This window comes from Phaethon lepturus, unplaced genomic scaffold, assembly GCF_000687285.1.
Source record: "Phaethon lepturus isolate BGI_N335 unplaced genomic scaffold, ASM68728v1 scaffold8251, whole genome shotgun sequence".
NCBI classification, from domain to species: domain Eukaryota; kingdom Metazoa; phylum Chordata; class Aves; order Phaethontiformes; family Phaethontidae; genus Phaethon; species Phaethon lepturus.
The window spans coordinates 141-15,489 of NW_010518405.1; the positions used below are offsets into that span (position 1 = coordinate 141).

The following is a 15,349-nucleotide window of genomic DNA, read 5'->3' on the forward strand; positions in this document are numbered from 1 at the left end:
TGTTTTCCTGGAATGGAATATTAAAAGAAAAAGTGGAATATGAAAGAAGTAAATCCTATAAAGCTAGTTATATTTTCAAAATAGGAAGAATGCTAAGCTAGAAGTACTTGCTGTATTAATTTACAACCAGTAGCTTTTTCATAAAACTTGACAAGGGCAAGAAACCAGTCATGTGAAACAAAGCACTTCAGAAGAGGTATTACTTGCCTCAAGCTGTTCATCTTCCAGGAGTTTTATAACCAGCCATCTGATGTCATTGACTGCTTCTTCATTGTTGAGAAAGATAAAGAGATTGTAAAACACCATGGTCTGGAGGTAGGTTAATATGGTATACCTAGCATGCCAAGAATTGCTTCTTGCTGTCTACAAGTGAAAATAAATAATAAGTATGAGAAAGGAAGAATGTGAAGGAAAGAAGCTACCTGATGTAAAGCCAACGATATTTAAGAAAAAGCTTTTGGAGACAGTTGCAAATAACTTCCCTTATTCAGATATTTTTGTTCCCTACGCTCTTCAATTTCCAAAGCACACAATTATTATTTAAATAATAATTTATTACAGGCTTAACTTCCAAAGCACACTTATTTAACGGATACCTCATTATTTAGCAGATACCCAATACTGTAAAAGACAAAAGCAGGCAAGTTTCTCCCCTTAATTTCCAACATCAGTCATGAGGCAGACACAAATAAATCAGAAATTCCGTTCTGCTTGAGCATATATATATTCTGTACAGTGGATTTGGGAAGCAAAGTCTTTTCAACTTCCTTTACTTCCATCTCCACATGCTTATGGAAGCCCAAATTACTGGAAGCATCAGGCATGGGTGCAGCCTGGCTTGCAACACTGCAGTTACTATTTTGTCTGTGTGTACAGCTTACACCAACATTTTGCAATAGGTAATTTGACTACTGGTAGATCAGACTTGAATGACTAGCAAAAGTAGTGCATTTCTTGCATGACAGACTGTATACAGAATGAACCATTCAAGAGTGCATTTTCACTTGTGTTCTTCAGAAAGCCAGAGCAGTTGATAAGTATACTGTAAAACTATAAAAAGGCAGAGATTCAAGGGCAGCTCTTTATATGATGACTCGTTTTCAAACTGGATTTTGAATTGTTACACTCATGAGAAGACATGTTTGGCTTAAAACGATCCACTACTGAACTAAATTTTAATTTATTGAAATACTGTTCAAATCCTTAAGATACAAGTTGTTTAAATGTTTGGAAGTAGGAAACAAAACAACACATTTACCATTTCTAAAAATGCTTTAAAGCACTTCTAATAAACTCTTTCCTTTCACCTCTAAGAAAAACAGTATTTGATTCTCTTCAAATCACTATTATTGTGTAATCTTTGAGAAAAAAAGCACAGAGTGCATCAGGTAATGAGAAGCTTTACGCTGTTTAGACCATACTCACTTGTTTTAGCACCTGAAGGACCAAAGGCACTTGCTGAGGATACAGCAAACCCTGAGACATTAACGACAAACACATCTTAGCATCTCTTTTGAGCTCATCATAGCTATTGTCATTTTCTACCGGTGCAATCTATAGAACAAGATCAGAGAGACGGGGAAAAAAAAGCTAGCATTAGCAAATAAGCATTGCTAACAGCAAAATCCTTAAACTTTCTAGTTTAATCTCATGAAAGGCAAGTTATCTAGGAAAAATACAATCAATACAATGCTGAAAGATTAAGTTAACTAGGAAAAACAGTCAATCTAATGTTAAAATATTCTCAGCAATAAGCTGTGGAAAAAAGTGAATAGAATCACGAGATCCTTGTTCCTTGCACCATATATTACTTACCTAAACAGCATGGCTAGTCTGAAGCAATTTAGGAAGATTAAATGGGTGCCACTAAGACTTCGGTTCCCCAGTGCAATTCTTTTGGTGTCAAATCCAATCATTTTAACATTTTAGATGTATGTCCTAAACTGAGAGCGTGCTTTATCAGTATTTCAAGTTCACTTTCACGTAAGTGAACCTTTATTTTGTTCACATACATTATTGTTGGATAATTGACTGATGCTTATATAAAGACATACGCTTTGGAGCATGCAAATATGTATTATTTCAGATATGTAGCACTGAATGACCCAGCTTAATAAAAGAATACAAGGATTAGAGGTGCCAGGAATAACAAGAGAAGTACCACCATTTAGAAAGAGTTGTATAATCATGGAACAGAAGAAAACAACTAAAGGTTAAGTATTGGAACGGAAACAAAATACACTCATTCATGAATTAAGCACTTCTTTCCCCCCAAATTAAACACATACAGGGAATTCACTTACAAGTCATTATTGTCAGGAAAGCCTTTAACAGGCTAGATTACCAGCTGTAAACATACATAAGCATAAAAACTCCATTTGGGCCTCCTTGGTATGCACATTTTCTATTACCATTAATGGTTTTCTTTTTATTTGAAAAGTCCCTTATAACTTTGCTTTACATCTAGAAGCCCTTTTTAATCAAACTTGACTAATAAGGTAGCAATTAAAGCACATACCTTGAAAAATAAGGGTAAAAGCTGTAGTTGCTCTGTGACAGCTGTCGAGAAGGACCGTCCTGCACTTGCCATCAACCACTTGAGAACTGTTTTTATAAAGAGAAATGACCACTAGTTAAGACGATAAAAAATAGTAATAATCCCCCCCAAAATTATAGACCAAATTTATTGCAAGACTCGCCTGGGAGATTTACACACACTAAAGTGGACCTTCACTAGTAGTTAAGTTTGACCCTGTAGAGGTGACTTTATAAACCTCAATCCTGAAACAACAAATACCTCGTTGCAGCACAGATCTGAGAGGAGAAATTGTGTACTGCAAGTGTACGATTTGCAGACCTCAACTGTCATGTCCTTAAATACCCCCCATTTCTTAACCTCATTAACTCACTTGTTTTCAAGAGTTTAATGCCCTGAGTTCGCTCATCTTGTTCACCAACTCCATTCTCTTCCATAACATGATTCTGAATTTCTTCATCTGCTTCCATGAGGGGTTTAAGATTTTCAAGTATCCGGGAAGTAAATTCATGGACACGAGGAGATTTAGTTGCAGCAGTATTTGGCAAGGAAACATCTATCATGAATATGTAGGTCAAAACACTAAAAAAAAGCAAAAAAAGAGAGCAAGAACATACAGTTAGCATGACTACTACCCAGGGACCATAGCTAAAAGTGATCTGAGATCAACTTGTTGAACTGTGAAGTTTAATACTTGTAGAAAGTTTCCTCTTCGCTTCACTTCAAAGTTATTTAAAAACAAATGCTTTTCAAATACCCTCTTTGTAGATATTTGAATCAAGCAGGGTTAGATGACTACTACGCTACAACCCCCAAACAGATCTGCAACTAGTTCTTAAGTCATTAAAATGCTTCCTAAAGGATTCCTTGCATATTTATGGCTTATTAGAGCTTAGATGCAGTAAGGTGGTTTGGATTTCTTTTGGGTTTGTTTCTTTAAAGAGCTTTAGAGATATCAAACATGACAGGCCACATACAATAAAAGACAAAAATAGAGAAATCATCTGAAGTTTCTGAAGCAAGTCTGTTAACAAAATTTAACTGATTTCTATTATCAGTATAAACACACAGAGATAAGCAGTCACCACTTCAGTGTAATTACTTAGATACTCAATTACCCAAATAAAATGAAGAGGGAAAAAAAAAACCAACCCAAGAACTGCAGATGAAAACACTGACCTTCCTATTCTCTCTCGGACGTTTTTGTAAACCTGTGTGAGTTTAGGTTCCAAGTACTTCAGCAGTCTGTGCAACAGCTCTGGTACTCTCCACTCTTGCTGTGCAAGGCCACCTTGTAGTACATAAAGTCGGCTGAAAATCAGAACCAGCATATCTGTAGTCAAACAAAATTGTTCCTCCATTCCCCAGTCCCCTCCAAGCCTCATTTTGGAATGTTTTGTATGTGTCAATGGATGAAAGTGTCTGCGTGAATTGCATGTAAAGATCAGTAAAAATTACAGAATGAAACAACAGTACTGCTGCTATGCCAGTTCCAAACATTCACATTCTGTTAACTAGATTTAATTACATTAACAAAATAATGAAGAAACCGCCACTGTGTAGGGGAACGCTAATTGGAAAGCAGTGCTTTTGTTCCCTGCTTGTTCAAGCCAGCTGGCACAATATGCTCTCAATACCTTTTATCCATGCTTTATTTCCTTCTTTATTAAGCCACAATAAAAAAGTTAAAATTAATTTTACCATGCATCTACAAATGATCCTCCTTCACCACTCAATGGAGATTCCAACAGCAATTCAAATAACCAGTGCAGTTTCCTAGGATCTCTGCTCTCCTGAAAATAAATGAGTATAAGAGATATAAGCAAATTGGGGATTTCTTTTTTTTTATTTGTAAATAATGTATAAACAAGGAAAGTTTTGACAGAGATTTTCTCTGCATCCCTTGGGTTTATTCTATTAAGCAAGGGCAAAGCTAAATATCTTTCACAATGAACCTCAACAGGAGGAAAACACAACAAAACCACACAGTTTTAATTATTTGGTAAATACAATGATAAGGCTAGAAGGATTTTTAGCTTTATTTTTGACATACAGGAATAACTATGTCTGAATTTTGCTAATTAATTGCCAGGGTTCTGGCTGACAAGCTATGCTGAATTTTGCCAAGTGATTTCAAAGAATCGCTGATCCAAGATATTTGTGGCCTATCATTTACCCTGCTTCTCAGACACCACAACTCTCAGGCCACCAGAGTGTTTAGGAATCTCACTGTATGTTCGAAGATAACTTGAGACTCAGTTTTCACAGCATAATGCTAAGCTGCACACTTTTAAAGCAAGAGAAGCCGTGTCATTTGAGTTCAAAAACTCCCACAAAACTGAACACATAGCAAGCACACACATTAACATCACCCACTAACTGTATACAGCTCTTCTAAAATACTTAAAAGGAAAACCAAGGCTTTATTTCCTTTCTAAAATGTCGTGTTTAACTGTCTGCCAAGGGGAGAACGAAATTTAAAAAAAAAGGGTAAGATTTTGAATGGGTGTTCTTTTTATAATGTATTTACATTCTCAGTTTCGGCTGATAAAATATAGTCAAACACCCCTGTTCATAAAGCTCTTATTTACATATTATTTGTAAAACTTGACCATCTGGATATAGCTTCACAAGACTAAAAAAAGGGGTACTTACACAGGAGGTTGCTATGCATGTGCCCCAATCATTGTATGTTTCCACTGTAATGTTGGATAAAGCTGTTCGAAGCAATGGACAGAGAAGCTTCCAAAGTTTTTCCACCTGCTCAGCAAAAAGGCAAAAGACAAGATTTGTCTATTTAAGGACAAATGGCTGTCTAACCTCTGTGAACCCAAATTCCTTCCATCTTTTCAAATAATGGAAAAACAATACTGATTCTGGAAGTAGCTATAGTACGATATTTATAAAAGGAAATAAATACTATCAGAGGTAAGATTTCAGGAATCATTTTAGTTTTGTTTACAAGGTGTTTGAAACACTGTGGACTACGTATGCAACAGCGTCCTGGTGATTTAAGTATAACTGTATCAGAGACTGCGTACACTTTGCTTTTGGTAGGCTAGCAGTCTTGTACACCCCAAGGACTTCCCCTCCCAGTTTTAAAATTCCTTTCTTATTTTGTATTAAGGAACTGATTCTCCCAGAATTACTTTTCAGCACAGAAATTCATTTAAAGATACCTAGACAGCTAGATCGAGACTAAACACAGACACAATAGCCTGAGGTGGACATAAGCACTTACTCCAACTGGATATTACAAACCATGAGCAGCTTTGCTATCTCCTTACCAGCAAACTGCTTAGTTCTCATCTTGAAGCTTTTTACTAACAGCTGGTATTACATAGACACCAAACCAAGCTATGAATTGCGCTCAAAGTTTGGCCATCAAGCAGTAAGTGTTGCAACGTTTTCCAGTCCTTTCTTGAACATAGGTGACACATTAAAAGCCCTCAACTTCATACACTCAATTTGTTTAACAATTCAAATTTATCCCTTAACTTCCATGAATAACTCAAAAATACTACTTCCGCACCTTCTCAAATGTCCAGTGTTTAGAACCTCTTATTAAGCCAGCTATAATTTCAGCTACACATCGCTGGGTGCTTTCATGGGAGTCTGCCACAAGTTGTTCTAAATGGGGCTGGAGAACTGGCAAAAAGGCATCATCAAAGTTTCTGAAAAGGCCCTGTAAAACAAGATGCAAAAGTGTCTTCAGTAATTATCTAAAACATTGTCTTCATAATAAGAACATGAGATTGTGAAGTCCCTGAGTTTTGAATATGCAGAAAGTGAAATTACTTTACTTTTGTAATAGAATTATATACAAGTGTCCTACCTACTTCTGTATTACTCTAAATGTTTCCTTAAGTAGTTAATCAGAAGAGAGGATTAACAGGATTAAGCATAGCAGCCTACCTTCAAAAATCAACATTTTACAACAGTGGGGTATAAGCAAGTAGTGTGTGGCTTTTCCACGCTTTGATAATTACCTACAAAATAGAAGCAATTTAGCTATTGAACTCTAGTTACCTTGAAGAGGCAAAATCTGCGAGGATTAAATTTGTCTTTTCCTTTTCTGTCTTCTAAAGACAAAAATTTTATTAACTGCTCAACAAACTTGGGATCAGAAAAGTGATCATATATAATTTGTTCTGCCTGTAACAACAAAAAAAAAGGATTAGCTTTGACACAGTTGATTGCCTCAGTGATATCTCAATCTTTCCAAGTCCCATTTTTCATTTTACTTCTATTTTTGGCAAAAATCATGCCTTGGTTGTCCATTCCCCCCATCATTTTATCGGGAATATTGGATAATGTCTTGCAAGACTCCTGATTTTTGTTAATGACTTCAGATTGTCTTTCCTTTCACTAGCACAACCCCTAAAAACTAGTCATTCCCACTGTCATTAATTACCTTGTGCTAAACTTCGTTCTAAACTGATAAAGATTTGAAAGGGAACAAGAAAGTGCTCATTAATACAATAATTCCATAATTGCTGACAGAGAAGCTGCAATAGCATAAAAGAATAAATTATTAATGTAACACAGTAAGTATGAAAGTGTAGTAGAAAAATATGATTAAAAATGTCTTGTGAGGATCTAGGTTTCAGAATAGTTGTCACTTATTGCTTGTTAAAAACATGATTATATCCGCACAGCCATGAAACTGCGTAGTTGAGTTCAATCTCCATCTTAGTTTGCAATTAAGCAAAACAAATCTGTTTCCACACATTTTGTGTAAGCACTCTCTAGATGGCAAGCAATACTTTGGTTAAAAGACAGAAGGGCATTTGATCTCCACAGTAATCTGTGGATAGTATTAAAAAAATAGAGGAGGAGAAGTAGTATTAAAAAAAACCCAAAAACCAAAACTGAAACACACTGAGACCCTTACCTCTGTCAGCTCATCTCTCCTTCGCCCAAGCTTTGGTTGATGCTCAACTGGAGCATAAACTGTCATAGTTCTGAATATTAAAAAAATAATAATACAGTAACATGTTTCAAAGTAAAATAAAACTTAGGATTATTTTCTATATTCTCTGTATTAAACAGGATTTATCATCAACCCCAAAAGAGCAGAACTTCAAAGAAAGTTTACAACAACAAAAAAATTAAGCCTGTTATTTTAAAGGTTTTGCTACAGCAAGCAATCCAGAATTATTACTGATATAATACTCTGCATATTTTACAACTATATAATTTTCAAACATCCACACTTCATTTTAAAACAGGCAGTTAAATAGCCATATGAAATATAGGCATATAGTACCCACAAAACCCAAACAGGTGGAAGATAAATAATAATTAAAAAAAAAAAACAAAACACCCCTAAAACCACCCAGAAGTGCTAAAGCAAGCAAGGAGCACAAAGGATGACAAAAATTGTATTTTTGTTTCAATTAAAAAAAATTAAACCTAACAAGCATTATTTCATTTCCCACAGGGTCTTTTCCTGCTGGCTTTCACAGTTCTATCTTAATGCTTAATGATACTCACCGGGGCCAGGTATAATATCCCCAGTGTGTTTTTTCCACAAAGCAAGATGACTCCCAAGCTTCCTTAGTCTTTGGTAAATTCTGACTGTCATAGTGCAGCCACTGGTTATCCGGTCTGTCACCAGCCTGAATGCTGGAAGGCTTAGGGTTTCCACCTGGTTAAAGCGGAAATTATACTCTATCAAACTTGTTCATTAACAGTCCCAGCAAATGTTATGACTTACTTTTATTAAAAGATTCTAAAAGGCTTTGATGTCTCCCTCATCCCAATCAAATCTGTACAGAGATTTGCCCAAGGAGATTAAAAGTAACACCAACAGTAATAGAAGAGATTCCTTCAGTAATTTATATATATGTGCCTTTTGAAATGATTAAAAAAAAAATTAAGGAGATATACAAATTATCCTCACAAATTACAAGGCTTTCTGAAAGGAGAATGACCATAGACCATATCTCTGAAGTTTTAACTCACTTCAAATAAGTGAATAGCTTAATGCATGCTTGCATGTATACCACTGCTTCAAAAAAACCCCAAAACTGAAAAATGACTATTATTGACCTATATTGACTGAAAAATACCATCTATTCTGGTTGCTTAGGACATTAGCAACCAGAGAGAAATGAAAAGCTTGTGATTCTATGTTTAGCTTGTGATTCTATGTTTAATTTGAGCACAAAAATATGCTTTTAAAATTTTTTTTAGGATAAATGTTAGTAAGACATTTCTTAGATTAAATAAAACGTACTTATTTCATAAGGGCAGATGGGCACTTTCTTGTGTGTTCTCTTAAGCTGTTTAAGAATACCAGCCACAGCTGAGATGGCCACCTAAAAGAAAGAAATGGGCATTAACATATCCATTCCATACGCTTACCTCCAGAAGGATGTGTCTAATCATCTCATCACAGACACATTTTAAGCCAGCTATTCAGTGCCCTAAAAAGCCACTGAACATTACAGTGAACTTTGTCATCCCAGTGACTGATACTTCCCATAAAGAAGGAATCTCACTCATTTCAGGGGATATAGTACGTGACTTAAGTGTGACCTTTATAGCCCAGAAAAATCTCTCCACTTATCATTTTCAGGGGAAAAAAGTGATGGCCATTAGTTTCCGGCCTCACTGAGGGAACAGACAGAGTGAAAGGTACAAATATAACACACAGATGGCTCCCCTCAGGTAATAAGCTGCAGATGAAAAAAACAGACATCTGCAAAAGAATCCTGAAATAAGAATAAATAGCTATGTTCCACATTTTCACAGTTTATAGACTTTACATCATGTGTCACGGCTAAAGTACTGCCAAAGACTGTCCTCTTCTTGGATTAGGAACTTTCGTGCACATGCACGGCTGGAAGGGTGAGGAGGGTTTGTACACCTCAGTTTTTGTGCTTTGTCACAGCAAAACATCACAAACGTCTGATTTAAACCCCCGTGAGCTGCAAAATAGTAAGATATAATTATGGTTTTACCTTACGAACTACTATTGCATCATGGTTGAGACACTGCACGAAAAATTTTATGGCACGGACAGGCAGTATCCTATCATCCCTCAGAAGCAGAGATAGGAAACCGATGCTTATGTGCTCGAACTTCCAGGGACTAAAAACAAAATAAACATATTCAAAACAGACAGTAAGTAGCATAGTTGCATGTACTGCTTTTGCACAGAAATGGTTAGATGTATTAAGATTATGTAAATATGTTTGGACTAACGTAAGTAACATTCTATGCCACTGCTATAGTCAACAAGCTTAACTGTCATTTAGTGAAACACCCAGTGTTCTGGGAACACAAAAGTACAATCAAACACTCGGCTAATGGTGCCCTTTTGATCTTGGCATTTCAACATAAGATACAGACCTATGGGGATACTCTTTAAAAGTTTTTAAACACAAATATTACACTACCAACAAAAATCTATTCGTATGTCAGTATTATGCAGACAGAACCAGAGCTGTTTTCCCCAGATAATTAACAACAACTCCCAAGATGTGATCACACCTTATATAAAGAAATCAAGCTCCCAGTGAAAATAAATTCAGGACTCATTCATTTCTTTACCTAGGAGACAGTAATGCATGATTCCCCTATATTGGCCTTTATGTTCCTGTTTGGGCAAGCAGAATCCATACGCAAATGCACGAGGACCTCCAGAAATTCACTATCTGCAGATCCCTTTGCAAAAGCTCTCCAAAAAGCTAGCCACAATCCATTTTATGCAAGATTGCTACCGACATACTACTTTCGGACAACTACCTCGAGGGTGAAAAAATACTACTAGATTCTGGTCATGCTGGCTGCACTTCTTGATGCAACTGATATTTATTCACGTAGCCACCTCCAATCCATCCCCCAAAACAAATTCTCATGCACAGAAAGCAGGACTTACAGATTTCTTTGTTCCACACAGTCCAGCAGCATGTTGACCAAATTTTCGTAGTTCCTGAGGGAAAAAGAAGGAATCATCAACCAGATGCTACTGAGAGAATCATTTAAAAATAGAATACAAGTTTCTCAACAAAAGGTGGGTGAAGGCAACGCAGTAAACACAGCACCGACTGGGAAGACAGGAAAGAGGAGGGAGGAAGGAAATATGAGTGTAGAGGAGAGAGGCTGCCAAGTCAAGAGAAGATACACAAGAACAATCCTTGGGCATTCTGAATTTGTGGAGCTTAAGATTTAGTTTAGCGATTTTGGATTATTACATTTAATGTACGGTAAATATTAGGTAGCATAAGCTGGCATTAAGTTTAACTTACCGCAGAGCCTCAGCATTCTTTTCTTTCTGCCGCTGAATTCCTAACTGAATTTCTTCTGAACAAAGACCTGTGAAGTTTGAACTTGGATGTTCTGATTTTTGCAGCGTAACAGCTATCTCAATGCATTTCTCTGGAACCTAGTGACAGAGAATGCAAAGATTTGGGACTGAGCAGCAACTTACAAGTTTTCAATGTTTACTTCTGTTTTGAAATAAGCAGAGTGCAGAATTTCCTATCCACAGACAAGTCCATGAAGAAGTAGGGAAGACAACTTTTGTGCTCACATAGCAGAATTACTTCTCCAAGTACAATGTTTTATTCTATTTTAAAATAAAGACAAACTTTCTTATTTCATTAAGAATAAAAATTGTTTATGAAATATTTTTTATTAATTGGCACACGGTCTTTAAAGTAAGTACCATGCCATTTATGCCACTGATTAGGCAAGAGGCAGTTGTGTAATGAGTGCTGTGTGTTAGCACAGTGGGACAACACCACAAATACTGACAATGTTCATTTGGTCACACTGTCCTACTAACACCCATCTTCACGCCTGCTCAGCATGACCCGCACTAATTAACACTGAAGGGCAACTTAAACTTCCTTTCTGTAACAGGCTTCCTTAGAAGTTAACAAAAAGTTACCAGTTCCAATAGTATTACAGGAAGCTCTATTACTTCCGTCTCAGAAATACACATCTACATTCCCCTAACAGAAATCGGAATGCCATCAACAGAATAACTCAAATAATATACATGAGTCTCAAGCAGTTATGTCATCAAGTGCTCTCAGAATCCAAGACATCAACACCAAGCAATCTGTCACTTACTGCAAAATCCAATCCAATTGTTTCATACTGCCTATGGATTTTTTCTGCTAGGTCATCAAAGAGTCTAACTATGGATGGTTTTTCCAAAGACATAGCTTTGCTAAGCCCAGAAGAAACAATTGCTGGCCATGTCTGTGCAATACAGTCCCAGTCATGAAGATTTGCCAAACACACTCCGCTGTGATTTCCAAGGAGACAATATAAGGCACCCTGTAAAATGAAAGATGTAATTTTAGAAAGTTAAAGCATTGTTCACTTATATGTAAACAATAAGGCATAAGTGCGCGCCCACACAGAATAAACCTTAATCTTCACATTACCATGTCATTAGAATGTACCATAAACATTCAGCTATGTGGCTTCATTGTCAAAATACTGAAGATTTTTCACAAAACCCTCTTCATGCTAAAGAACTGTTTTAATAAAATTGGAAGCCCTGTCAATTAATTTAGCCACAGACTGGCTGGCTGATTTCTGAATTACATTATAAAGGAGATTATTCAATGATCAAGTACCACACCTGGCCTTTCTGTGAACTGATTCATGTTTGGGCTGCAGGCAAATCATAATGCTGTTCCCTAGGCACCTGAAATGATGCTGATTGAAGAGGATGCGGGTAACTACTGGACTTGACACAAAGAACCGGTGAATGCGACAGGTGATTGTGTGAGAAGCTGACAGAAGTTACACACAGTGAGATGAAGACGGGGCTGGATTTCATAGGTGATTAAGTGGGAGTTATGTGAGAAATGGCCAAATTTCACAGGCAATGGGAAGGAAGTCTTGGGGACCTTTTGGAGAGCAGCATCTTACACAAACAACAGTGCCTAGGTAACCACATCAGTAATATCATATAGGCTAAGACTGCCTGGTAGCAGTATCAGAAATATCAAATTCAGGTACGGTAGCAAATGCTTTAAGTGTAGCAAAACTGAGACCAATTCAGAAAAAGTAACTAGGCATGGGTTGCTTATCTGGGAGGAGACAGGGATGGAAAAAGGGAGGTACAAGGATGGCAGGAAAAGAAAATTAAAAAATGAAATAAAAATTAGGAAACAAGAAAAGGGATAAGAAGATATGCAAACAATGTAATCAAATGCTGCCTGGTAACACCTATCGGTCAGCTGGAGCAGGATAAGCAGCCATAGCTGTTGTTCTGACCATACAAGAGTCCAACTTGCCTCTGTGGCCAGGAGGACTGAGGGGGGTGCAAAGGAAGGAGGGGAGCACGATGCTTTCCAACACCTGGACAGATAGACTGCATCCTGGCATCACTGCATCGGCATCATTTCCAGGACTGACAAAATCGGCAATTACCCACCACTTCATAACAAAAATCACCTGATTTAGTATAAATTTTATGGGTGATCAACTTTTTGTCTAGTTCACACTATTTTCTTATACTGCTACAGCTGACAGAACTGCTTAATGTGTTTTACCACCTTGGACTATAGCTTCTCAACTTCCATTTCGTAATTTAAAAATAGGTGTTAACATACATTTTTGTAATACCTGAACACACAATGGAATGAGGAACACACATAAACACAAAATTTCTCTTAACTGATCTAACCCAAATAACTCCTTACATTAGTCATGCATAAGCTATATGCCATGAAAATATCAGTCATGCTGATAAACAACCAAATTCCACTGTCACCGTTAAGAATTCTCCTATAAAAACACTTTCAAAAGACAGACATGAAACAAAGTTAATGAGACAGTACTTTAAATTGCTTTTGAGTGACATCTTGCCGGTCTGGACGCAAGAATTCCAAAACCAAAGGAATGATATCTCTGCAACAAAAATTGTATGTTCCCAGAGCTGTGAAGAAGGCTTGCTGAGCTTTACTTCTGACCTGTGGCAAGAGAGACATTACTAGAAAGTCTTCCAAATCAAAAATATACTACACAAAATAATATCCAGTTCAGTTACTTATGCACACAGTTTCTGTGATGTATTTGTGCATAGAAACAAAATTATTTGTGAGGAGTTGTAATCCTTGTTCACAGTTGTTCATAAAAAACCTATTTCTTTTTTCTAGCATTTAGTTGAGAACATCTACAAAGCTAAAGAAAATTCTTCATGTTGCCAAAAGCAGTCATTGTGTTTTTAAGATCATTTGAGAATCAAACATCTCAGCTAGAATAATAGACACAGTCAGCATAACTCTAAAGAGCCTACAGACATCGTGGATGGATCTGAATTTATACACACACACACAGAGTTCCCACTGGGCAAAGAGTTCAAAATCCGACTACTGGCACATTTGTTTTGGATGTTTTTAAAAGCTAGGATGCCATCATAGCTACTTCGTAAAAGTAGACTTCGCATTCCAAATAGGGTCAACCTGGTGTATTTTTACTGAACTTTTTTATTGAATTATTCTTTAGAAGCATAGACTTAAGTCGCTCAAAAAATTTAAAATTTGTAACTGGAGTCAGCAGCCTCTCCACCCAGTTAAGTTCTTTATTTGACAAAGAAGGGGCTTAAAGCAAAAACTATGCCAAAATTGGCAACTGTTGCAAATGACATAAGTAAATATTTCACATTGCCATGAAAACAAATTGAAAAGCAAAGATTTGAAAAGCATAACTTGAAGAGATCAACAAAAAACTCCATGTATTTCAGTTTAAAAAGGGTTGTTCCTTACCTGACCATATGAACTTGTAGACAAACACAAAAGATCTCTGATCATCTCCTGGTGGGAAGTTTTATATTCACAGCCTTCCATAGTTAGTGTTCTCAGCTAAATTGCACAGAACACACAAATAAGGGACAGATTGTTTTACATTTCACACATGTAAGAGAAACTTAGTGCAGGATTATTGCATCTTCTGCTAAATGACAACATAACAAATCAGCTTTTCAATTAAAATAGTTAGTGAAGATTTAAGTGAAAGTATTACCTCATGTTGCAACATAACTCTGTCTATCAGCAAAGCTCTGATATGCTGTTTCTTTCCTTGAAGCTGTAAATAAATACATAATTTGGTTTAGATTTCAGTATTCATATTAGCAATTTGTACTGACTGAATTCCCCATGTACTCTTTTTCTTCTAGAAAAAGGCAAATTTTGTGTACAAATTCTTGTCAATCTGGATTTTTTTTTGCCTGGTAAAGTTTATTTGCCTATTACTCTGTAAGCAAAAGGAAGCTCTGGTCACAGAAGTTTCTCAGCTAGCAAGCATGAGAATGGAGCATCATGCCACATCTCAGACTTTGGTCCAAGGATTTGTGCAAACTGAGGGTTACTACAGTTCAGAAGTGCTAAGCTATTTAGATTAGATTTACATCACATTTCCAAATAAAGGTAGAAAAGCACTGCAAAACAATATTCTTATCAAGGAATTAGATTTCAAAATTATGAAAACTGGTTAGGAAAGTAACAAAAATATCAAAAAAGTCTTTCTGAACATGGTAAACTATTTCCATCCCCCACCTAAGCTTCACAAAGAAAAATCACTGACCCTGTTCTCCATTGATTTTTTCACTAGATTAAAGCTTTTCCATCGTGAATCAAACTCATGCTTGTGAGACCCTTGGAACTGTAAAACATCACTAATAATCTGTAGAAAGAAAAAGATGACAAAAAGTTATTATTTTGCAAAACAAGTGATCTTGTCTCAAGTATTACAAATTTAAAGTATACCTTTATTATTAGAAATAAAGACTTGGTATCATCTTCTGAATTATCAAGTATATAGCCTGCAATTGGAAGAAAA

The 15,349-nt window shown here is 36.4% G+C and overlaps 1 protein-coding gene across 1 annotated transcript in view; it reads right to left on the reverse strand.

Annotated features, from left to right (window-relative positions):
* Window positions 1-207: 207 nt before the first annotated feature.
* Window positions 208-15,349, reverse strand: part of PSME4 (proteasome (prosome, macropain) activator subunit 4) — a gene marked incomplete at its 3' end in the record, with an annotated part of 51,930 nt that continues 36,788 nt past the window's right edge. The window contains exons 23-43 of the mRNA XM_010296717.1: window positions 15,277-15,332; window positions 15,095-15,193; window positions 14,534-14,596; window positions 14,278-14,373; window positions 13,351-13,482; window positions 11,624-11,833; window positions 10,795-10,931; window positions 10,425-10,478; window positions 9,505-9,634; window positions 8,778-8,859; window positions 8,033-8,186; window positions 7,431-7,500; window positions 6,566-6,691; window positions 6,069-6,221; window positions 5,192-5,296; window positions 4,238-4,329; window positions 3,716-3,847; window positions 2,910-3,118; window positions 2,519-2,604; window positions 1,426-1,554; window positions 208-363 (exon numbers count right to left, since the gene is read on the reverse strand). Coding sequence (XP_010295019.1) covers window positions 208-363; window positions 1,426-1,554; window positions 2,519-2,604; window positions 2,910-3,118; window positions 3,716-3,847; window positions 4,238-4,329; window positions 5,192-5,296; window positions 6,069-6,221; window positions 6,566-6,691; window positions 7,431-7,500; window positions 8,033-8,186; window positions 8,778-8,859; window positions 9,505-9,634; window positions 10,425-10,478; window positions 10,795-10,931; window positions 11,624-11,833; window positions 13,351-13,482; window positions 14,278-14,373; window positions 14,534-14,596; window positions 15,095-15,193; window positions 15,277-15,332 — 2,471 coding nt within the window. The remainder of the gene's footprint in view (window positions 364-1,425; window positions 1,555-2,518; window positions 2,605-2,909; window positions 3,119-3,715; window positions 3,848-4,237; window positions 4,330-5,191; window positions 5,297-6,068; window positions 6,222-6,565; window positions 6,692-7,430; window positions 7,501-8,032; window positions 8,187-8,777; window positions 8,860-9,504; window positions 9,635-10,424; window positions 10,479-10,794; window positions 10,932-11,623; window positions 11,834-13,350; window positions 13,483-14,277; window positions 14,374-14,533; window positions 14,597-15,094; window positions 15,194-15,276; window positions 15,333-15,349) is intronic.